Source organism: Hyla sarda, chromosome 4, assembly GCF_029499605.1.
Source record: "Hyla sarda isolate aHylSar1 chromosome 4, aHylSar1.hap1, whole genome shotgun sequence".
Taxonomy (NCBI): Eukaryota; Metazoa; Chordata; class Amphibia; order Anura; family Hylidae; genus Hyla; species Hyla sarda.
The window spans coordinates 362,701,196-362,727,329 of NC_079192.1; the positions used below are offsets into that span (position 1 = coordinate 362,701,196).

Consider the following 26,134-nt stretch of genomic DNA (forward strand, 5'->3'; position numbering starts at 1 on the left):
CGGATTTTTGCTCACTGTTTCAAAGTGCTGAGCTAGCATAAGTTTTTTAACATAGGTATGTAAATCAACGAAAAGACCAAATTCACGAAACATAGCTTATCTCGCCACGCTTTGAAAGTTCATGACAGTAAGTTCACCGCATTTAGAATAACGGCGTTGGAACAAATCCCTCCAAGTGTACAGGACCGCTTCCAGAGCCTCAAAAGATGTGAATCTTATTGGATATTCAAAATGAATATATTATATCCATCAGGTTTGAATGAGGAGATAGATAATATCTGACGACAACCAACTACACATCCAGCACTGTATACATAGTTACATAGTTAGTATGGTTGAAAAAAGACATACGTCCATCAAGTCCAACCAGGGAATTGAAGGGAAGGGTGTAAGGGGATAAGGGAAAGGGATGTAGTTTTATAATTCTGCATAAGCATTAATGTCATTTTGTTCCAGGAATGTATCTAACCCTGTTTTAAAGCTGTTAATTGTTCCTGCTGTGACCAGTTCCTGAGGTAGACCGTTCCATAAATTCACAGTCCTCACGGTAAAGAAGGCGTGTGTTACGCCTAGCGCTCCGGGTCCCCGCTCCTCCCCGGAGCACTCACGGTGTCTCTCTCCCTGCAGCGCCCCGGTCAGTCCCGCTGACCGGGAGCGCTGCACTGACATGGCCGTCGGGGATGCGATTCGCACAGCGGGACGCGCCCACTCGCGAATCGCATCCCAAGTCACTTACCCTTCCCGGGCCCCTCCTGTCATGTGCTGGCGCGCGCGGCTCCGCTCTCTAGGGCGCGCGCGCGCCAGCTCTCTGAGACTTAAAGGGCCAGTGCACCAATGATTGGTGCCTGGCCCAATTAGCTTAATTGGCTTCCACCTGCTCCCTGGCTATATCTGATCACTTCCCCTGCACTCCCTTGCCGGATCTTGTTGCCTTGTGCCAGTGAAAGCGTTTAGTGTTGTCCAAAGCCTGTGTTACCTGAACTCCTGCTATCCATCTTGACTACGAACCTTGCCGCCTGCCCCGACCTTCTGCTACGTCTGACCTTGCCTCTGCCTAGTCCTTCTGTCCCACGCCTTATCAGCAGTCAGCGAGGTTGAGCCGTTGCTAGTGGATACGACCTGGTTGCTACTGCCGCAGCAAGACCATCCCGCTTTGCGGCGGGCTCTGGTGAACACCAGTAGCCTCTTAGAACCGGTCCACCAGCACGGTCCACGCCAATCCCTCGCTGACACAGAGGATCCACTACCTGTAAGCCGAATCGTGTCAGTGTGTCGCCCCTTTAGACTAAACCTTTTCTTCTCCAGATGGAGGGAGTGCCCCCTCGTCCTTTGGGGGGGTTTAACCTGGAACAGTTTTTCTCCATATTTTTTGAATGGGCCATTTATATACTTATATACATTTATCATATCCCCCCTTAAACGTCTCTTCTCAAGACTAAACAATTGTAACTCCTTTAATCGCTCCTCATAGCTAAGATGTTCCATGCCCCATATTAGTTTAGTCGCGCATCTCTGCACCCTTTCCAACTCCGCAGTGTCCCTTTTATGAACAGGGGACCAAAACTGAACAGCATATTCCAGGTGAGGCCGTACCAATGCTTTATAAAGGGGGAGTATTATGTCCCTGTCCCTTGAGTCCATGCCTCTTTTTTATACATGCTTTGGAAGCAGCAGCCTGACATTGCATGCTATTCTGTAGCCTGTGATCTACAAGTACACCCAGATCCTTCTCTACCAGTGACTCTGCCAGTTTAATCCCCCCTAAGACATACGACGCATGCAGGTTATTAGTACCCAGATGCATAACTTTACATTTATCCACATTGAACCTCATTTGCCAAGTGGATGCCCAGACACTTAGTCTATCCAAGTCATCTTGTAACCTATACACATCCTCTATAGACTGTACCGTGCTACAAAGCTTGGTGTCATCTGCAAAGATAGAAACAGAGCTGTTAATACCATCCTCTATATCATTGATAAATAAATTAAACAACAGGGGGCCCAGTACTGAACCTTGGGGTACACCACTAATTACCGGGGACCAATCAGAGTACGAATCATTGACCACCACTTTCTGGGTACGATCCATGAGCCAGTGTTCAATCCAGTTACAAACTAAAGTTTCCAAGCCCAAAGACCTTAACTTACTTGTCAGATGTCTGTTTGTGACAGTATCAAACGCTTTGGCAAAATCCAGAAACACTATATCCACAGCCATTCCTCTGTCAAGGCTTCTACTCACATCTTCATAAAAGCAAATTAGATTGGTTTGACAACTTCTATCCTTAGTAAACCCATGCTGGCTATCACTTATAATACAATTATCCCCTATGTATTCCTGTATGTAATCCCTTATAAGTCCTTCAAACAATTTACCCACAATGCACGTTAAACTTACTATAATTGCCTGGCGAAGACCTAGAGCCCTTCTTGAAGATTGGTACCACATTAGCCTTGCGCCAGTCCCTTGTCACAATACTGCATTATATTTCCCATAAACAATACTAATTATTAATTATTTATCTGCAGAAGATAACATGTCTTACACCATGAATACACTTGCATTTTTCACTTCTGCATACTAACAATAAAAATTTATTACATCAACATTATCATTTCTAACAAAAATCACTAGGGAACATTAATCTCAACAGAGATCCATCATCCACCACTTGTCCCAAAAAGTGCACATCCCATACTAACTCTTTACTTTGCCAGCATTTACTATTGGCTATATGTACATATGGATGTGCATTATATTATATTGTATTATGTTATTATGTTATACTGTGCACAAATTGTATAATACTGCAAATTATAAGAATATCGAGCTCATCATCATATTTCACTCACCCCCCTTGCTATTACTTATATCTTGAATTGCTGCCTACTATCCATGCCTTCTCAGTCACCTATAGTGTAGACCAAACAATTTTCTACACATTACTTTAATGGTCTACATACTATCTATAACATTTAGATAGGACTCAGAAGCACTTTCTTTATAGAATTGTATAACTGGTGGAAGTTTAAACATCCTACTTACCCTGCTTCTTAGTGTACTGACATCCATGTCCACGAATGTCTATTTATTCGACTTGCGCTCATGCGCGAACTTCTAGCGTCCATAACAACCCGACTTCTGCCTTGTTACGGATACACGCAGCTCAGAGCTGTTAGCAATCCCGGCGCCAGACAGAAGTCTGTTTGTTATTTCCTCCTGGCATCCTCCTACATGGCGCTGAGCCCCCTATACCCTGCTCAACATATGCACTTTGCATCTCATTTAAATTGTGCATTTTTCTAGTATGCTGACGTCCATGTCCATGTATGTCCATTCATTCGTCTCGCGCGCATGCGTGAACCCTTTCAGCGTCCCTAGCAACCCGACTCCTGCCTCACTACGGATGCGCGCAGCTCTGGGCTGCCTGCGATCCCGGCGCCAGGCAGGAGACTGATCGCCACTCCATCCTGGCATCCTGCTACATGGCGCTAGTTGCCCACACCATGTTAATCATACCCACAATATACAGAACCTCGACAGAGGTGATTACACTAAACTGACATCTAATTTTCCCAAGCAATGTTATGACATTGTGTACAGAATACGTCAGTCTCCTGCATTTCCGGGAGGCAGGCTGACATCAGACACCCGACACCTAATCTACTGTGGCGCCCTTTTTATCTATTTAAAGCACTCTGTTTTTACTGTTGAACATACCACTTGTAACATTGATAAAGAGGCTGCTTGGGCCTCGAAACGCATCTGTTCCTGGTATCTAATGAATGGACTTTTTATCTATATATCACGTGCTGTGATTCCATTCGACGGATTGCGCCAAAGACCTTGAATTTTCTACACTTCATCCTCTATGCTTCTATGATCGGCAAAGGCTTCCTGATACCAATACCGAGGTGGCTGCACCATTATTATATGCTTTTTCTGGTGGTTGTGTCTGGCACACAACCACGAAAGGTGAGCGTGATTGCCCCTATTGTCCTATCAGTACACGTGCATTCCCACATCTTTTAGGACTACTACCCTATGAGAAGCTCTGCTGTTCTTTTTCTCTTCTACTAGACACTTTCTCAGTATAGAGGTTAAATCCACTGTGAATCTGCAACAAAATCCACATGTAACTTTTTTCTACATACTTGTGGCAGATCAGCATGAAACATTTCAGATGCCTGTGGAACCACCCTATTGGGGCGTTTTCAGTCTGAGTGCCTAGGGCAGCACAAACTTTTAACAAAGCGGATCTGTAATCAGGTTTTTGGTGTATAAACTAATGGCATGGCTCTTTCAGAACATTGATATGCACCACAAACCTGCTGTCAAGTGCACTTTAGGACCAGTATTTGAAACACCAGGCCTAATAAATTACTACCTATGTATCTAAAACTCTGACATTTCCCATATCAATAATTATGAGAAGTGTCCGAGTATTGTTCAATTACCTCATGACCTTTGGATCTGGAGCAAAACATTTATTTAAAATGAAAAAAATTTTAAGGGCCCCAAATGCAAATTTACAGTAACTTATCTGTCCTATTCCACGCTAATCCTGTAGTCTTTTTTTTTTTGGGGGGGGGGGGGGGGGGGGGGGGGAGGGGGGGGCATTATGTGACCACTACAGCAAATCAGTAGCCTCAGTGGTTATGGGCCATACTGAGGGCATCAAGCCTCCCATCACTGATCAGCGATGCCCAAAGTATGGCCTGTGACAGCAGTCAAGTGACGTCCACATGTTACAGGTAACCTGTTTAATTTTTTTTATGTATTTGTGGCCCATTAAAAACCCCTTTTACAAAGATCATACACATGTCAACTATTACAAAACAGAAACATATCTGAATTGGTCCAAGTTTAGTCCATGAAGTACTGACAGCAAGTTCATGTAAAGCAAATTGCCATTGCAATATTCTGTAGCTTCACATGAATTCTTATAAGCTATTAGAGCAAAGTATACAGATGAAGCAGAGGTTAATACATGTTTTCATAGCTTTTTTGGTGCATTGTGATGCATAATGAGTTTAAAGGACTCAATAGTTATACTGTACATGATACACCCATTACAGTTTTATCCTTTAAATTAATAATTGTAAAATATACAGTAGTATTTATTAGAGATAAGCAGCTAGTTACAATAACAGCCATCTGCCATTTAGGAGCTTGAAGGAAGTGAACTAATGTTCATCATGTCCTCTGTGGGGGGCAGGGCATGAGTGGAGAAAAAAAATACTGGGAGAAGTAATTTTCTGTCCTCTCAAATCCTGCTAATAAACTAACACCAGACGGACCCCATTAAAGTCAATGGGTTTCCTTGGTTCCTATTGTGCAATGGACTGTCTTGTTTTGTTTTTCAGTAGTGGAAGAAGCCCCGAATTGAGCTTTAGGCACAGATGAGAACTTAGCTTAAACCATTCAATAGCTGTGCAGGTGAAACTCCAAAAATTAGAATATTGTGCAAAGTAAATTTATTTCAGTAATGCAACTTAAACGGTGAAGCTAATATATGAGAGAGACTCATTACATGCAAAGCAAGATAGTTCAAGTCGTGATTTTTAATAATAGTGATGATCATGGCTTACAGCCCATGAAAACTCCAAAGCCCCCCCCCCCCCCCAGTACTATAATTTGGGGAGCCATGTCATCTGCTGGTGTTGGTCCACTGTGCTTCATTAAAGGGGTCTTACGGGCTTAACTAACTTTTAACTATCCTGCCCATTATGAAGATTTATGCTAGTTCTACATTTACTTGCTATACCACTCTGCTGTGGATCGTCTTCTTTTTCTTCTTTATATGGTCCCCCCAGGTCTAGTGTCTCCGTTCAGGTATGGATAACGTACGTCTCACAATCCTTTGCATCTTGAGGTGGCAGCTGGTATCAGGGGGTCCATCTGTACATCCTGACGTGCCTGCATTCCCGTATTCTGCAGATTGCCGAGATCACTAGATTAAGTCCAGGGTCAACACATCTGTCTTCCAGGAGATTTTGGAGCACTTCATGCTTCCTTTCTTTTTAAGTTGCATTAATGAAATACAATGGACTTTTGCACGATATTCAAATTTTTCGAGTTTCACCTGTATAATGGATGTCCACCAACAGAGGACTTACTAACATAGATGAATACTGCAGTACTGTATGCTGTAATAAGTATGTAAAAAGTCCAATAGACCCCATATTTGTTTTACAATAAAACATACTAAATGAATTGTCATACTTGTTTCTAGCAGGGTTGCCCACATGATTTCTTCTGGACAACAGTTAACAAATTTTGTGTTTTTTTTTGATCCCTGAGTAAACATAGGGCACTGCGCATGCTCAACCTCCACTGTAGATACTCTCTCTGGGACTTCTGAAGTTAGCTAAGTGCTGTTTTTGGCTATCTTCAAAAGCCCCATAGAGAGTGAACAGGGCAGAGGGCTAGCATGCACGTCTACTTATTTCACTCCAGGGCCACAAATCCTCCTAGCAGTAGTCCCCCCCCACACACACCAATTAGCTAACAATAACATCACTTTTAATCGTGTGATAACCCGTCTAAAAGGTTAGCAATCAAATATCGTGAGTCATCTCTTTTCATTAAGAATCAGTGATATTGTTATTGTATATTATTAGCAAACAATTAAACAATTATCATTTCATTTATTTGTTATATTTACAGGTGTCATGTCACTGTCTGAGAACACAAAGCTGCGTCACCATCAAACAACTTATAATGGTCCAATACATTGTGTGAACTGCATTCTGAGGAAAGAAGGTCTTTTGGGAATGTATCGGGGAGCAGGAGCAATGTTTTTGAGAGATATTCCGGGATATTGCTTGTACTTTATACCTTACATATATTTAAGTGAATGGATGAAATTAGAGCACCACACAATGCCAAGTGCTTTGTCTGTGTTGCTGTCAGGTGGCATTGCAGGTAGGTAACATTTATAACTGGAAAATGATACAACTTTTTATGGATAGGAGGTCAAAACTATGACATTTGCAGTTAAATGTTTCTAGAAATGTTTTTAGGAACCATCTGTCTGACTATGAAGGCTGCAATAGAGAAGGATTTAGGCTAGGTTCACACGTCAGAATTTCCGTGTTGAATTCTGATTGGAATGTCCACACAGAAATTCCACTGCAGCAGAGTCCCGTTGAATTCAACGGGATTCTGCTGCTCTGTGCACACGGCAGAATTTTCGTGCCAGATGTTTCCAGCATGGACATACAATTTTTCGTGTCTGCACAAGGAATGAACACGTTCATTCTTTGTGCAGAGACTGCACGGAATACCTAGCCAGGGCCAGCCGTACCATGGGACCTGGTGGGACCATTGGTCCCAGGCGGCACTTTTCAGGGGTGGCACTTACCTGCCCCCCTTTTTTTTTTGTGTCTAGCAGGTTCATGGTCCGGGTCTGACGAGGGACATCAGTAACGTCCTGTCGCAGACCCGCGACGAACTATGCAACCTAATTGTAGGAAACTATGCTAACTAATGTGGGGAATATATGCTACCTAATGTGGGGAATCTATGCTACCTAATGTGAGGAAACTATGCTACCTAAGTTGGGTAAACTATGCTACAATAACATACAGGGATAGGTGCACTACTGTGGTAGATGTAACAGTGACGTTAGCTAACACTCAACATTAGCCAGTTTATCCTTACATGAAGGACATACCTGAGCCCGCACACCGACGCCAAGGTTTCTCAAGTGGCACGGGACGTAGCACTAACCTACCTGTGCCTGATAAGCAAAACCATGGGCCAGTGGGCAATTACGGCAGCATTAGGTCCGACTCACAGCTTTCTCCCAGTTACCTCCAGTGTGAACAGGGCACACATACAATGGGAGGAGGGAGGCAAGCTATAAGCCCCACCCAAGTGGCTGAGTATGTATGCCGGCCTCACAGGTGAACCTGAATGCAGCCTAGAGTGGAAATAAAGGTGCATAAAATGTGGAGTTTTTACATCTCCAAGTATAAGACTAAAATAACGAAAAAGAGAGAGGGTCTCAACTGGCAGGTAGGAGATGCTCAACCCCACATGTGGTTGTGCATATATACTGGGGGAGCAGATCCTACCCTTGCAGTCTGTTGCTAAGGGTGATCCCCAGCATAAAAATGCATACGGTGAGGGATGCCTGCAAACAGACTACAAGTGCCACATTAACATCCTACACCAGATAAACGGTGCGGATGTGTAACAAAGAGAATAATAACATACAGGGATAGGTGCACTACTGTGGTAGATGTAACAGTGACATTAGCTAACCCTCAACACTGATGTTAAAATTGAGACATTAGCCAGTATATCCTTATAAGAAGGACATACCTGAGCCCGCACACCAACACCAAGGTTTCTCAAGTGGCACGGGACCTAGCACTAACCCACCTGTGTCTGATAAGCAAAACCAGGGGCCAGTGGGAAATTACGGCAGTATTAGTTCTGACTCACAGCTTGCTCCCAGTTACCTCCAGTGTGAACAGGGCACACATACAATGGGAGGAGGAAGGCAAGCTATAAGCCCCACCCAAGTGGCTGAGTATGTATGCCGGCCTAGAGTGGAAATAAACTATGCTACCTAATGCGAGGAAACTATGCTACCTAATGTGGGGAAACTATGCTACCTTATGTGGGGAAACTGCTTTATAATGTGGGGAAACTATGCTACCTAATGTGGGAAAACTATGCTACCTAATGTGGGGAAATTATGCTACCTAATTTGGGGAAACTATGCTACCTACTGTGGGAAAACTATGCTACCTAATGTGGGTAAAATATGCTACCTTATGTGATGAAACTATGCTACCTACTGTGGGTAAACTATGCTACCTAATGTGGGGAAACTATGCTACCTAATGTGGGTAAAATATGCTATCTAATGTGAAGAAACTATGCTACCTACTGTGTGTAAACTATGCTACCTAATGTGGGGAAACTATGCTATGTAATGTGGGGAAACTATGATACCTAATGTGGGGAATCTACGCTTCCTAATGTGGGGAATCTATGCTACGCAATGTGAGGAAACTATGCTACCTAATGTGGGGAAACTATGCTACCTAATGTGGAGAAACTATGATACCTTATATGGGGAAACTAAAAACACCTAATATGGGGAAACGATGCTGCCTATCTAATGTGGGGAAACTATGCGGCCTATCTAATGTGGGGAATCTATGCTGCCTACCTAAAGCTGCTGATTATTGTGAGTTGCAGTGCAATTTTATGGCATAGTACATTTGATTTCTGACAGCTTTTAAAATTAATCAACACAGAAAACAAGTCAAATGCTTGGCTGCACAGCTTGAGATATAACCAGTAGGAAGATGGAGATTGTGATCCAACTGTATAGAGCTGTAATAAGAACACATTTGACAAGACAAGTGGAATTGCTGAGGCTTGTGGCCCTTGCATTGCATCTGGTTCACAATGTTCACAGTGGGCTTAGGGCTTTCTTAACCCCTTAACGACAATGGACTTAAATGACGTCATGGTGCCATGGTAATTAACGCACCATGATGTACATTTACACGCAGCCATGACCTTGAGCACCGGACCACTGCTCGCGTCATGCATGGCAGGTCCTGGCTGCTATCGGCAGCCGGGGACCCGCCGGTAATGGTGGACATCCGAGATCAATACAGATCACGGCATCTGCAGCAGTGCGGTACTTTGAAGGGATGATCGGATTGCCTGTAGCGCCGCCGCAGGGATCCGATCATCCAGCATGGCAGCCGGAGGTCCCCTCACCTGTCTCCCGGGGTTTTCTGCTCTGGTCTGAGATCGAGCAGACCAGAGCAGAAGATCACCGATAGCACTGATCAGTTGTTATGCCGAGCGCTCCGGGTCCCCGCTCCTCCCCGGAGCGCTCGCAGTGTTTACCTTGTTGCAGCGTCCCGGTCAGACCCGCTGATCAGGAGCGCTGCGCTAGTGTCTCTGGCGGGGATGCAACCCGCGATGCGGGACGCCCCCGCTCGCGGTTTGCATCCCAGCCTTCTTACCCGACCTGCTCCCCGTTTGTCCAGCCCCGGCGCGCACGGCCCCGCTCCCTAGGGTGCGCGCGCTCCGGCTCTCTGCGATTTAAAGGGCCAGTGCGACGCTGATTGGCGCCTGGCTCAATTAGTACTTTCACCTGTGCCCTAGCCTATATTACCATATTGTAAATGTAACCCTAACTTTGCCACATGTTTCGGCCAGAAAGAACTTCAAGACAAATCTAAAGTGAGTGGAAACACTATATTCAGGTTCCGCATACAATTTGAACAATACCACAAGGACCCTTTACATAACCTGAAACAAAAGAAAACAATTGTATTCACCTCTACTTCATGTCAGCACAATTCGTAATATCTACTGACATGTTGCTCATACCACCTGTGGCCGGGATGACTACTGTGCAGACTTTCTCCCGATGCCAATTCAGGCAATACAACTACAGGCGACAGTCACGCTCTGACCAGCGCGAACACTGGAGTACCTGAAGTAACATAGTAACATAGTACATAAGTTTGAAAAAAGACCAGAGTCCATCAAGTTCAGCCTATAACTGTCCCTACTGAGTTGAACCAGAGGAAGGCAAAAAACCCTCATACTAGAGGTAAAAATTCCTTACCGACTCAAAATATGGCAGTCAGAATAAATCCCTGGATCAACGTTCTGTCCCCATAAATCTAGTATCCATGACCAGCAATGTTATTACTCTCCAACAATGCATCCAGACCCCTTTTGAACTCTTTTACAGAGTTCACCATGACCACCTTCTCAGGCAGAGAATTCCACAGTCTCACTGCTCTTACAGTAAAGAACCCCTGTCTGTGCTGATGTAGAAACCTTCTTTCCTCTAAACATAGAGAATGCCCCTTGTTATAGATACAGTCCTGGGTATAAATAGATCAGGGGAGAGATCTCTGTACTGCCCCAATATATTTATACATAGTTATTAGGTCTCCCCTAAGCCTTCTTTTTTCTAAACTAAATAACCCTAATTCTTATAATCTTTCTGGGTACTCCCATGTAGTCCTCCCATTCCCTGTATTACTCAGGTTGCCCGTCTTTGAACCCTCTCCAGCTCCACTACATCTTTCTTGTACACTGGTGCCCAGTACTATACACAGTATTCTATGTGTGGTCTGACTAGTGACTAGTACCGCGGTAGAATTATTTGTGGGCATCTATGCCCTTATTGATGCACCCCATGATTTTATTTGTCAGAAAAAACTATATTTCTACTATCTACTATCATCACAGAAACATTAAGAATTCAACTGCAAAAGTATCATTCATAGATGCAAATCTACATTTTACATTAATACATAAGAATTTTATGAAAATGCACACTTTTTTAACTGCTATTTGTTTTACATGTCAATGCGCATGTCTCGTGGTTTGCTCGTTGCATCACCCCCCATTCCAAGCACTTCTGTGCTTTTTAAATATTTAAACCTTCCCTATGCATTAACACTCCAGACCTGACGAAGCAAGGGGATCCTTGCGAAACACGTTGTCTCTGCATGTTTTTACACTCAATAAACCTGTTGGTTTTACTTCCGCTGCCCTCCGTGCATTTGTGACAGGTAGACACCTTGCAGCGCCAAACTGCGATCCACACTAGCAAGGGGGTACACTCATTCTTCTCACCTTAGATGAGAAGAATGAGTAAGGCTGGGTTCACACTACGTTTTCTCCCATACGGGAGCGCATACGGCAGGGGGGAGCTAAAAGCTTGCGCTCCCGTATGTCACCGTATGCGCTCCCGTATGTCATTCATTTCAATGAGCCGACCGGAGTGAAACGTTCGGTCCGGTCGGCTCATTTTTGCGCCGTATGCGCTTTTACAACCGGACCTAAAACCGTGGTTGACCACAGTTTTAGGTCCGGTTGTAAAAGCGCATATGGCGCAAAAATGAGCCGACCGGACCGAACGTTTCACTCCGGTCTGCTCATTGAAATGAATGACATACGGGAGCGCATACGGTGACATACGGGAGTGCGAGCTTTTAGCTCCCCCCTGCCGTATGGGCTCCCGTATGGGAGAAAACGTAGTGTGAACCCAGCCTCAGTAGAAGCGCTTCCCTCTCTGGCCAATAGCAATCTCCGCCCACCTACTCTGAAAGGCCCCATAAACTTATAATAGAGCCTTCCAGAGAGGCTTCTCTCCACTAATGTTAAAGTTTTTAGTTCATTTCAGGTATACTTTAAAGAACTAAATCTGAGTAGTCTGAAGGAAAGGGTGGACATGATCGAAACCTTTAAATATGTTTAATAGGGGCTCTTACTCCACAGGATAGAACGGTGTTTCCCAATTAGTGTGCCTCAAGCTGTTGTAAAACTACAACTCCTAGCATGCCCACACTGTTAGTTGTAGCTTTGCAACAGCTGAAGACACACTGGTTGTGAAAAGTGGGATAAGTGGAAGATCACGAAAGGTCACACACCTGGGCATCCCCAAGCGCCTAGTGATCTCCTGAATGGTGACTGGACTGCTTTGTTTTAAATGGAGTCCAGCGCTCAGCTATGTCCAGCGGCCCCATAGACTGAATGGAGCACTGGTGTATGTGCCTACCTGCTGCTCCATTTAAAGTAAAGGAGTTAGGGCACCATTTAGGATATTGTTGGGGTGTCCAGAGTCACAGCAATATAAATGTTATCAGAATTTAATAGTCAAACACCTCTTAACCTGTTACGCTGTTGCAGGATCTAGACCTATGTTTAACATGCCTTAAAAGTTCTCTAAATTCACTAATCCTTGAACTATGTAAGCTCAAAGGAAATATTAGGGAGAATTTATTATCACTGTTTCTAAACTTTGGCAGCTTAAAACTACATCGGGCAGGTAAAAGCTGTGCTAGGCCCCAAATTAACTAAGGGAAAAAAAACACTAGAATTCTTAAGTAATCTGCATCAAACACTTTCTAAGGCCGGGTTCACACCTCGTTTTTGCAATACAGTTTCCATCAGATTTTTGATTTTTTTTTTTTAAACGGATTCCTCAAAACCTGACTAAACTGTATCAAAATGTGTGTACAAATTTAAATCAATATACGGTTCAAAACTATATACGGTTTGAAAAATGATGTCTGGTTGCATCCATTTTTTAAGAAAAAAACATATACATTTTTAACTTTTCATTCCACTATGAATAAAGTTTCACTTGTTTGATTGAAATTCCAAGAAAAAAACTGTGCAAAGTCAAAAACCGTATGGTGAAAACCAGATAGAACTGTACGCACATACGGTTCTGTAAGGTTCCCATTGACTCCCATGTTTAAAAAAACTTATACGTTTAAATATGGTTTTTCACCAGGACCAAATACCGTGGTAGGCTACGGTTTTGGGTACCGGAAAAAAAACTGACGAAGCTGTACAGGATGCAAAACGTACACAACCTGATTCATCGTTTGGCATACGGTTTTTAATGGAGAGTCAATGCATATGGTTCCATACGGTTTTCACATTGAAAACGTGTACAGGAACTGTATTGCAAAAACGTGGTGTGAACCCAGCCTAACATGGTTTTTGCTACATTTGTTATGAGTTCTAGACACTCTTTAGACACATCGGGGAAGAGTGATCAAAACTTATCCAGAGGAAAAGTTGCTGAGCTGCCCATAGCAACTAATCAGATCGCTTCTTTCATTTTTCAGAGGCCCTTTCAAAAAGGAAAGAAGCGATCTGATTGGTTGCTATGGACAACCCAGCAAATTTTCTTCTGGACAGGTTTTGATAAATCTTACCCATCGAGTTTGATAAAAAAGAAAAAAAAAAAAAGCCTGGCCTTGATAAAGGGGGAACAGTAACAGTAAAAAGGATGTGGCCTACATGCACCATCAAGTGCACCAAAATTTTGGTGCACAATTCTGCTGTTACTGTAAGTGGAATGTCTGCACGAAAATTTTTAGTGCGGACATTCAACCGTGTGAACATAGCAAGAGTGGTGCATGTCATGTAAGAGGTTTTTTTTTTGTGTAAATTAGTGTCCAAAATTTGGCGCATTTCGAACCAAAATGCAAAAAGCTAAACCTGCCCTTTTAAAGTGTATATCGAGTTTGGCTTTTAATAAGCCATAGACCTCTGTGTATTTTTATCCCCCACTGAGTGATTTTCAAAACTGGAGAAAAAACTCATATGGAAAAATTGCTTGTGCTTAATCTGCACCAACACTGCACTTTGTAAAGATTACTGTAGACTGTTAGATTTATGGCACAATAATAGTTTGTAAAATCTTCAATCAGTAATTAAAATGGTATCAAGACCCCGAGAATGTAAAGTAAACAGACATTTAGAATTAACAGTAATGAAAAACAAACTTACAGCAAATTTTATCTGTGGTGTAAAGTGTCAGCGTTGTCTTTGTGCTTCCTAAATGAACAGTGCTTGTAGATTAGCATATTGCATGTTTTGTCTTCCTGTAGTTGGTTAACCACATATGGGAGTATTTGTGCAGGTCAATATTCAGAATTGCATAGAAAACTTTCACTGTGAACTTTCTCCTGTTTTGTTCTATTTTTGTCTTTACTTTAATGAATAACAAGTTTGTTGGTTAAAAGAAGTTACCACATCTGCATCAATATTGATAATATAGGTGATCAAACTTTGCCATGAAATATTTTATAGGGGTTATCTATTGGAAGCCTGCATTACGTTTCTCTTATATAGGATATAGTATAACTTGTGGGTCCATCCAAAAAAATGCGGTTCACGTGATGTATGGATGTGCTAATACTGTCGCAGACATATAGTAGTTATACTCTTCAGACAGTTATATAGCCTAGTAGGAAATGAGGACAACCCCCTCCTGTGACAACTCATTTAACCCCTTAACGACGCAGGACGTAAATGTACGTCCTGGTGATGTGGTACTTAACGCACCAGGACGTACATTTACGTCCTGAGCATAACCGCGGGCATCAGAGCGATGTCGGCATCATGCGCAGCAGGTCCCGACTGTGGATCTCAGCCAGGGACCCGCCGGTAATGGTGGACACCCGCGAACCCGCGGATGTCCGCCATTAACCCCTCAGATGCCGTGATCAATACAGATCACGGCATCTGCAGCATCGCGGTCACTTAACAGGATGATCGGATCGCCCGCAGCGCTGCCGCGGCGATCCGATCATCCTGCACGGCAGACGGAGGTCCTCTCACCTGTCTTCCGGAAGTCTTCTGTTCTGATCTGCCTTCCCGCAGACCAGAGCAGAAGATGACCGATAACCCTGATCAGTGCTGTAACCTATACATAGCACTGAACAGGATTAGCAATCGAATGGTTGCTATAAATAGTCCCCTATGGGGATTATAAGAGTGTAAAAATTAAAGTAAAAAAAAGTAAAAAAATAAAGTAAGTAAATGTGAAAAACCCACTCCCCCAATAAAAACGTAAATTGTCCCATTTTCCCTATTTTACCCCCAAAAAGTGTAAACAAAATTATTTTATATACATATTTGGTATCGCCGCGTGCGTAAATATCCGTACTATTAAAATAAAATGTAAATGATCCTGTACGGTGAACGGCGTGAACGTAAAAAAAAAAAGTTCAAAATAGCTGCTTTTTTATAACATTTTATTCCCAAAAAAATTTATAAAAAATGTAATAAAAGTTTTGTATAAGCAAATATGGTATTAATAAAAAGTACAGATCACGGCGCAAAAAAAAGAGCCCTCATACCACCGCTTAAACGGAAAAATGAAAAAGTTATAGGTCTTCAAAATAGGGGGATTTTAAACGTACTAATTTGGTTAAAAAGTTTGCGATTTTTTTTTAAGCGCAACCGTAATAGAAAAGTGTATAATCATGGGTATCATTTTAATCGTGTTGACCCAGAGAATAAAAAACACATGTCATTTTTACCATAAATTGTACAGCGTGCAAACAAAACCTTCCAAAATTTGCAAAATTGCGGTTTTCTTTTTAATTTCCCCACATAAATAGTATTTTTTTTGTTGCGCCATACATTTTATGGTAAAGTGAGTGATAGCATTACAACGGACAACTGGACAACAAGCCCTCATACTAGTCTGTGGATGAAAAAATAATGATTTTTTGAAGGGGAGGAGGAAAAAACGTCCTTAAGGTCCAAATGGGCTGAGTCCTTAAGGGGTTAAAGAGGTACTCCAGTGGAAAGCTTTTTTTTTTTTTTTTTTTAAGCAACTGGTGACAGAAAGTAAAACAGATTTGTAAATTGCTTCTATGAAAAATTCTTAATCCTTCCAGTACTTATTAGCGGCTATACTACAGAGGAAATTCTTTTCTTTTTGGATTTCTTTTCTGTCACAATGCTCTCTGCTCTTCTGTTCATTTTAGGAATGGTCCAGAGCAGCAAATGTTTGCTATTGGGATTTTCTCCTGCTCTGGACAGTTCCTGACATGGACAGATGTGTCAGCAAAGAGCACTGTGGTTGTGACAGAAAAGAAATCCAAAAAGAAAAGAATTTCCTCTATAGTATACAGACACTAATAAGTACTGGAAGAATTAAGATTTTTTAATAGAAGTAATTTACAAATCTGTTTAACTTTCTGGCATCAGTTGATAAAAAAAAAAAAAAAAAAAAAAAAAAAAGGTTTCACCAGAGTACCCCTTTAACAGATAAGAGTATAATTTGTATAAATAGTTTTCAATTTAAAAATGTGTGTAGTTTTATTTATTGAACGATTGTAATTTACATTGATTGCAACTCTTCATGAAGTTTAGATAGCAACTCTACATATCGCCTGTTTTGTTGCTATTGAGTTAGGAGCAGCATTTACAATTGAGAAGGCTTCAAATTATACTATTACAAGTTATGGATAATCCAACCACATATGATATTTCAGTTTGCAGCTTTCATGACTAAGATAAAAATAGTTTAAGCTCCCGACTGCTGCCTCTGCAGGTACCTGAAGACTGTTACTTCTTAAGTTCCCATAGTTCTCCATATTGAGAGCATTTTTGAACCCTCCCCTCAGCTATGCTTAATAGCTCCAGCATCCAATCAGTAGACCACTTGAGAAAGGATAGAAACATTTTCAATCCACTTAACACCTAACACGTTTTCTTGGCACTTTCCTTCAGGTGTCTGGGAGCTTAACCCCTTAGGGACTCAGCAAATTTTCATTTTTGCATTTTCGTTTTTCCTCCTTTCCTACAAATCATAACACTTTCAATTTTGCACCTACAGACCCATATAAGGGCTTGTTTTTGCGTCACCAATTGTACTTTGTAATGACATCACTTATTTTATAATATAACCTGCGGCAAAATAAAAAAAAACTAATTTGTGGGGTGAAATTAAAAAAAATACCATTTTGTAAATTTTTAGGGCTCCCGTTTCTACGCAGTGCACTTTTCGTTAAAAATTACACCTTATATTTATTCTGTAGGTCCATACGGTTATAACTTTTTTATTTTTCCACAAACTGGGCTATATGAGGGCTCATCTTTTGCGCCATCATCTGTAGTTTTTATCAGTACCATTTTTTTTTTGATGGGACTTTATTATTGCTTTTTATACGTGTATTCCATCGACCGTGTGGCTTAGCTAACATTATATTTTAATAGTTCAGACATTTACGCATGTGGCGATACCACATATGACTATTTATATATAAATATTTTTTTATTACATTATTTTATTAAAAAATTAGAAAAGGGAAGTGATTTAAACTTTTAATAGGGAAGGGGTTAATTAACTTTTATTACATTTTTTTATACTTTTTACTTTTTTTTTAGCTACAACATGCAATAGGGGGCTACAACATGCAATCTTCTAATTGCTTGCACTGATCAATGTTATGCCATAGCATAGCATTGATCAGTGTTCTCAGTGCTCTGCTGCTCCTGTCTGCTCAGCAGGCATGGAGCAGTACATCCCGATCGGACGATGGAGAGGCAAGTGAGAACAGTCCCGACGTCCGGTAAGCTGATCGTGATTTTCTCGCAATAGGCCCGATCAGCTCCACTGAGCTGCTGTGTTTTGTTCACTTTCGCTTTAGGTGCCGCAGTCAACTTTGATCACCGCGTCTAAAGGGTTAATTCTGGGCATCGGCCCGATCGCCTGTGTCCGGCATTAGCAGTGGTTCCTGGCTGCCCATAGCAACCGGGACCTACCGGGTTTAACCCATTCTCCACTGGTGGGAATGGCTTAAACCCGCTAAATGGGACCAGGGCTTACAGGTAGGGTAAAAGAGTTATGATTTTTTGAAGGCGAGGAGGAAAAATCAAAAACGTAAAAATAAAATTGTCTGCGTCTTTAAGGCCCAAATGGGCTGCGTCCTTAAGGGGTTAAGGACGCAGACAATTTTATTTTTAAGTTTTTGATTTTTCCTCCTCGCCTTCAAAAAATCATAACTCTTTTACATTTTCATCCAGACTAGTATGAGGGTTTGTTTTTTGCATGACCAGTTGTCCGTTCTAATGCCATCACTCACTTTACTATAAAATGTATGGTGCAACAAAAAAAAATACGATTTGTGTGGGGAAATTAAAAAGAAAACCGCAATTTTGCTAATTTTGGAAGGTTTTGTTTTCACGCCGTACAATTTACGGTAAAAATAACATGTGTTATTTATTCTTTGGGTCAATACGATTAAAATGATACCCATGATAACCCACTTTTCTATTACTGTTGCGCTTAAAAAAAGTCACAAACTTTTTAACCAAATTAGTAGGTTTAAAATCCCCCTATTTTGAAGACCCATAACTTTTTCATTTTTCCGTATAAGCGGCGGTATGAGGACTCATTTTTTGTGCCGTGATCTTTACTTTTTACTGATACCATATTTGCTTGTATAAAACTTTTAATACATTTTTTATTAATTTTTGTTGGGAATAAAATGTTATAAAAAACAGCTATTTTGGACTTTTTTTTTAAAGTTTACGCCTTTCACCGTACGGTATCATTAACATTTTATTTTAATAGTTCAGATATTTACACACGTGGCGACACCAAATATGTATATAAAATATTTTTTAAACACTTTTTGGGGGTGAAATAGGGAAAATGGGACAATTTACGTTTTTATTGGGGGAGGGGGTTTTCACTTTTTTTTTACTTTATTTTTTTCTTTTTTTACTTTTATATTTACACTTTAATAGTCCCCATAGGGGACTATTTATAGCAATCATTTGATTGCTAATCCTGTTCAGTTATATGTATAGGACACAGCACTGATCAGGTTTATCGGTCATCTTCTGCTCTGGTCTGCGGGAAGGCAGATCAGAACAGAAGCCTCCCGGAAGGCAGTGGAAGCAGGTGAGGGGACCTCCATCTGCCGTGCAGGATGATCGGATCGCTGCGGCAGCGCTGCGGGCGATGTGATCATCCATTTAAGTGACCGCGATGCTACAGATGCCGTGATCTGTATTGATCATGGCATCTAAGGGGTTAATGGCGGACATCCACGGGATCGTGGGTGTCCGCCATTACTGGCGGGTCCCTGGCTGCGATCAACAGCCAGGACCTGCCGCGCATGATCCGGGCATCGCTCCGATGCCCGCGGTTATGCTTAGGAAGTAAATGTACGTCCTGGTGCGTTAAGTACCACATCACCAGGACGTACATTTACGTCCTTCGTCGTTAAGGGGTTAAGGACTGGGGATGCAGGGTGTACCTGTATGTCTTGCGTCCCCAAGAGGTTAAACAAAGTTTTTTTTTCCGTTCATGCAAGTTGCATGTCATGGTTTGGGGGCAGGGAACAGGAAGTAGTGAGGCCTAAAGCTGTCCCTAAGACCACTCTCCCAGCCAACTTGCCTAGACACCCTAGCGGTGAATTACAACTGGGCACCATTCCCTTCTGCACTAAAGTGCATGGGCGTAAGAGTTTAACAAAACAAGCCAAACTGTACATTTCGGGATACAAGTCAGGAACATAATGGGAATACCACAAAGCTACAAACAGATATACCAGGCAGGATATAGCATACTAACAAACAGTTCCCGAACCAGGAACAAGATTAACGGCAGAGATGATAAAATGAACAAGACTAGATTTGAGGATAAGTATACAGCAGACAAAACCAGGAGATGTAGGGGATGAACAGGTTAACTGATAGTCAGAACACTAAACGGGTCAGGAAATCAAGAGCACTGTTCACACTGGACTCTGGACAAGAAGCACACTAGACACCCCACTTTAATCAAAGAGGGACATCAATACTAAAGCCAAATAGGCTCCTAGGTATTGGGCACACTCCACAGAGTGATCAGAATATCAACAAAAACAAAAATCCTAAATACAAGCAAACACTGGTACAGACACAAGACTAACTCACTCCTAGATAGACAGATTAGCACAAGGCTCAGAACAGGATTCTATCCTAGGAGATCCAGGATCAAACAAGGTCAAAACAGGACTGACAAACTCACAGTGTTAGCACAGACTAGGCAACACAAAGCAGAGCAAACAATACAAGAATAGTAAAACCTGACAAAGGTACTTAACAAAGCAGGCTGAAATCTAGATATCAGACAGAACAGATAACCATGGTTAAAAACTTGGGACATGTGCCCAGACAGACATAGTGAACATAATACAAACATGGTCAGAGTAACAGGTGTAATTACCAGACCAGAGCAGCACCTGAAGAGGCCTTAGATATCTCCTCCCAGTGCTCAAGGTTTAACTCTTCCTAAACCAGGGAAAATAAACACAGAAACTGTTCAAACACAAACCTAATGCCTGAACAGGACCCAAAGCAGAAAAATGCAAAACACAGACAAACGGACAGTACATTGCATGATCGAGAAAACAGGCGTGGTTGGCACCCCCTGCCCAGCTATTGTAAAGGCCTGTCAGCAGGTATTGATCGCTCAAAATTGTTGACAGGTCCACTTGAAAGGGGTACATTTTATTTTACGTTTGCTTTAAAATGGTACTCCAGTGGAATTTTTTTTTAAATGAACTGGTGCCAGAAAGTTTAACAGATTTGTAAATTACTTCTATTTAAAAATCTTATGATGACAGAAAGTTAAACAGATTTGTAGATTACTTCCGAAAAAAAATGAATCCTTCTAGTACTTATAAGCTTCTGTATGCTCCACAGGAAGTTCTTTTCTTTTTGAATTTATTTTTTGTATGACCACAGTTCTCTCTGCTGACACCTCTGTCCATGTCAGGAACTGTCCAGAGTAAAAGACATTTGCAATGGGGATTTGCTCCTGTTCTGGACAGTTCCTGACATGGACAGAGGTGTATGCAGAGAACACTGTGGTCAGACAAAAAAAAAGAACTTCCTTGGTAGTATACAGCAGCTGATAGGTACTGGAAGGATTACAATTTTTAAATAGAAGTAATTTACAATCTGGCACCAGTTCATTTAAAAAAATTTCCACTGGAGTACCACTTTAAAGCAAACGGAAAATAAAAGTACGGTACTGAACCCAAGGAAAAGTATAAAAATGTAGGCCCTACAGTAGATAATGAATTAGAAAGACCAATGCTAAATATTAGATGGTAAATACAATAACAGCAAATAACAGTGCAATGTACTGTTTATTATAAGTCTTTGAAACATCTGTCCAAAGCGAGGGGATGATTCAGGTAAACTACAACACAATAATATGTAGAGTACTTTTAGTCTTTTAAAATATATTTAAATTTAAGCCAATTTTGATTAGTTTATCTAAGTTTATTTTTTTATTTCTACCTTTCTGTTACCATCATATCATTTATATACTGTACATATATCATTATATAATGAGAATTAATTTTAGTCTTATTAAAAGTTATGCAATTTTAAAACTTTCAGGAGCTATTTCCTGGGGCACGGCTACTCCAATGGATGTAGTAAAGAGCCGTCTTCAAGCAGACAATCTGTATAACAGAAAATATAGAGGAGTCAGAGACTGCATTAGGCAAAGTTACTGTAATGAAGGTATTCAGGTAAATAATTTGTGGTATTTATGCTATATGAATACCAAGCATGCATTGTCATTATGAAATGTTTTTACAGCCTATCTTCAAGGAAACCAGTAGGTCTAGTCTTAAAGGAGTACTCCAATGGAAAACATTTTTTTTTTTTTAAATCAACTGATGACAGAAAGTTAAACAGATTTGTAGATCACTTCCTAAAAAAATTAATCCTTCTAGTACTTATAAGCTTCTGTATGCTCCACAGGTAGTTCTTTTCTTTTTGAATTTCCTTTCTGTCTGACCACAGTGCTCTCTATGGACACCTCTGTCCATGTCAGGAACTGTCCAGAGCAGTATAGATTTGCTATGGGGATTTGTTCCTACTCTGGACAGTTCCTAAAATGGACAGAGGTTTCAGCAGAGAGCATTGTGGTCAGACAGAAAGGAAATTCAAAAAGAAAAGAACTTCCTGTGGAGCATACAGAAGCTTATACTAGAAGGATTCAGATTTTTTAATAGAAGTCATTTACAAATCTGTTTAACTTTCTGGCACCAGTTGATTTAAAAAAAAAATGTTTTTCAGTGGAGTACCCCTTTAAAGATTTCCTTTGGGTGAATTCACATGCAGCAAATTTGTTGAAAAAATGGGCTAGTGCCGTAGCGGGGGTGGGGGAGGTGGGAACGGGCTAGCAAAAAAAAAAAAAAAATAGGATGGTGGGAGCTACCCTTTAAGCAAAAGTGGTACTGATAAAAACTACAGATCATGGCGCAAAACATTTGCCCTCCTACCGCCCCATATATGGAAAAATGAGAAAGTTTTAGGTGGTCTAAATAGGGCAATTTCAATCATACTAATTTTGTTAAAAAATGTTTGAGATTTTTTTTAAGCGGTACAATTATAGAATAGCATATAACATGGGTATCATTTTAATTGTATTGACCCACAGAATAAAGAAAACAGGTCATTTTTTTTACCAGAAAGTTACCAGCGGGAAAACAAAACCCTCCAAAATTTGCTAAATTGCGGTTTTCTTTTCAATGTTCCCACTTTAATAGTATTTGTTTGGTTGCGCCATACATTTTAGGGTAAAATAAGTGATGTAATTACAAAGTACAATTGGTGATGCAAAAAACAAGCCCTCATATGGGTCTGTGGATGGAAATATAATTTTTAGAAGGCGAGTAGGAAAAAACGAAAATGCAAAAATAAAATAGGTCTGGTCCTTAAGGCCAAAATGGGCCTGCTCCTTAAGGGGTTAAAATCAATTGGAAAAAGTTGGGTTTTCTCCTTTTTACATGCACCTCTTGATGGGAGTTGAAGTGTGGATACCACGGATGACTTATTTAAATACTTAGGTGTACAGAGAATGTAGGTGACCAGGACAAACTTACGGTAATTTAAATCTCAGCAGGAACTGTCCTGACCAGAAAATCCCCATAGCAAACATATGCTGCTCTGGACAGTTCCTAAATGGACAGAGGTGTCAGCAAAGAGCAATCTGGTCATGAGAGAATAGAAATCCAAAAAGAAAGGAATTTCCTCTGTAGTATACAGATGCTAATAGGTACTGGAAGGAATAAGAATTTAATAGAAGTAATTTACAAATCTGTTCAACTGTCTGGCACCAGTTCATTTGAAAACAAAAATTCCTTTAAGTTCTTTTTTTTCCTTTCAAGGATGATAAAATTTGCATTTAAAACCTTTTCACAAATTACAGAAGACTATAGACTACCCCACAGCATTATTATTATTTTTTTTTTTTTTTGCAAATTCTCCATGCTGCTAACTCACAAAATCAGCATCCATTTACAGCATCTGCTGAAACATGTTGATTTAATTCTATTTGGGATACAGAAAGCACCTGCTTCACAAGGTATTTTTGCTCTTATTATCCCATTCTTCAACAGTACAGAGATCAGCATACAAGAAAGAGAAGATCAGCTACTCTGGTCCCTTGTGCATGGCCAATACTCCAAGTAGTAATAGAGACAAACACGATGCAGGCCAGCATCATGCAAAGACTTCAGATTTATTAGATAAAAACTTGCTTCACGAAGACATACACAGGAATAAAACATACCATGGAACAGGAAGAAACACTGAGAAGTTTCAGGTCATGTTACCCTTCTTCAGAATGATGTGTCAGAGGAAATGCACAGCTATTTAAAGGGGTACTCTGGTGAAAACCTTTTTTCTTTTAAATCAACTGGTGGCAGAAAGTTAAACATATTTGTCAATTATGAATTTCTGGTAGAATATAGACATGGCGCACATCTACAATCTTGTATAATTATCTGATTGCTTCTCAGCATAATATCAAAAACTAACAGGTTGTTAGTATACATTTTTGATCAAAAAGTACAAGCCCACTCGCCACGTCAAGGCCACCTATTCAGAGTGGGTCCCTAACATCCCTAGCATAAAATGGCGTAGCACCGGGCCACGACCACCACCGCCGCGACACAGGTGCCCACGGGGGGGGGGGGGGGGGGGGAGCGACCCACTGGCAGAGCGGCCCCAATGCCACTCAAACCAGTCTATGGGCCTCCCGCAGACACAGCGCCACGGCAGCAACGGACACCGCCCTGCACTACACCAGTGTGAACAAGGTGTAATGGCTCACTTACCCTGCTCTCCCAGTCAGACTGGGAGGCTGCCAGGAGTGAAATGGCCCTAGTGTGGCTAATTACCACCTATATAGGGTTGGGCTGAGGGGGTGGGGAAGAGTGCAGCACACTCTGCGGGGGGGGGGGGGGGGGGTGCGGCCCATAGACTGGTTTGAGTGACATTGGGGCCGCTCTGCCGGTGGGTCGTTCCCCCCTGTGAGCATTGGTGTTGCGGCGGTGGTGGTCGCCGCCCGGTGCTGCGCCATTTTATGCTAGGGACGTTAGGGACCCACTCTGGATAGGTGGCCTTGACGTGGCGAGTGGGCTTGTACTTTTTGATCAAAAATGTATACTAACAACCTGTTAGTTTTTGATATTATGCTGAGAAGTAATCAGATCATTATACAAGATTGTAGATGTGCACCATGTCTGTTTCTTCTACCTGAATTCACACTGTGATTTCTATCCCCTCCTCCTTTTTTTTTTTTTGAACATGTTGTCTGCACTCTTCCCCACCCCCTCAGCCTAACCCTATATAAGTAGTAATTAGCTACACATGGGCCATTTCTTTCCTAGCTGCCTCCCAGTCTGACTGGGAGAGCATGGTAAGTGAGCTATTACACCTTGTTCACACTGGTGTGGTGCTGTGCGATGTCCGTTGCTGCCAGATCATTATACAAGATTGTAGATGTGCACCATGTCTGTTTCTTCTCCCTGAATATTTGTAAATTACTTCTATTAAAAATCTTAATCCTTCCAGTACTTATTAGCTGCTGAATGCTACAGAGGAAATTCCTTTCTTTTTGGAACACTGATGACATCACGAACACAGTGCTCTCTGCTGACATCTCTGTCCATTTTAGCAACCATGCATACCAGATGTATGCTAAGGGCAGCATGGTGGCTCAGTGGTTAACACTGCTGCCATGCAGTGCTGGGGACTTGGGTTCAAATCCCAATCAGGACAATAATAGATAAAGCGTTATTATTATTATAATAATGTCAGCAGAGAGAACTGTGCTCGTGATGTCATCAGAGCATTCCAAAAAGATAAGAATTTCCTCTGTAGTATTCAGCAGCTAATAAGTACAGGAAGGATTAAAAAATTTTAATAGAAATAATTTACAAATATGTTTAACTTTCTGCCACCAGTTGATTTAAAAGGAAAAAGGTTTTCACCGGAGTACCCCTTTAAATGGTATTCCACAGGTGGGGCAGGAATTGGCTAAAACATTTGAAAAAGCCTTTCAAATTGAAATGACAGACATTCCCGCTCAAACTGTGAATTTGGGACTTCCATTATTTGCTGAGGGGGGCTCTCATATGTGTATCACAATGTCAGAACAAATATCCTTAAGTAATCTTAGACAACTTAAAATTGAATCATTAAACATGCATTCTATAACTAATGAGTCTCCTGAATGTACTGTGGGTAACCTGGGTTTTTACCCGATTCAGTCCAGATCTTCACCTATGAATACGTTCCAAAAGCTGGTTATGCAAGAACTTATCCAGTTACAGGATACTATTGATGACAGCGAGCATAAGAATCTATCCAGAGGTGAAAGAGTTAAAACAGAATCGGGACTTTGCATGAATAGATCATTGTATTGCTTGTTGAATCAAACTCTTCTAAGCTATGTTAAAACATATGGTATTCTCGAGCAATCCCACACTGAGGTTCAGCCAGGAA

General features: G+C 41.4%; 1 protein-coding gene across 1 annotated transcript in view; it reads left to right on the plus strand.

Annotated features, from left to right (window-relative positions):
• The window catches only part of SLC25A48 (solute carrier family 25 member 48), a 183,620-nt gene that overhangs the window by 123,533 nt on the left and 33,953 nt on the right, over positions 1–26,134 (plus strand). Inside the window, exons 5-7 of the mRNA XM_056569460.1 lie at positions 6,674–6,931; positions 21,731–21,864; positions 25,900–26,002. Coding sequence (XP_056425435.1) covers positions 6,674–6,931; positions 21,731–21,864; positions 25,900–26,002 — 495 coding nt within the window. The remainder of the gene's footprint in view (positions 1–6,673; positions 6,932–21,730; positions 21,865–25,899; positions 26,003–26,134) is intronic.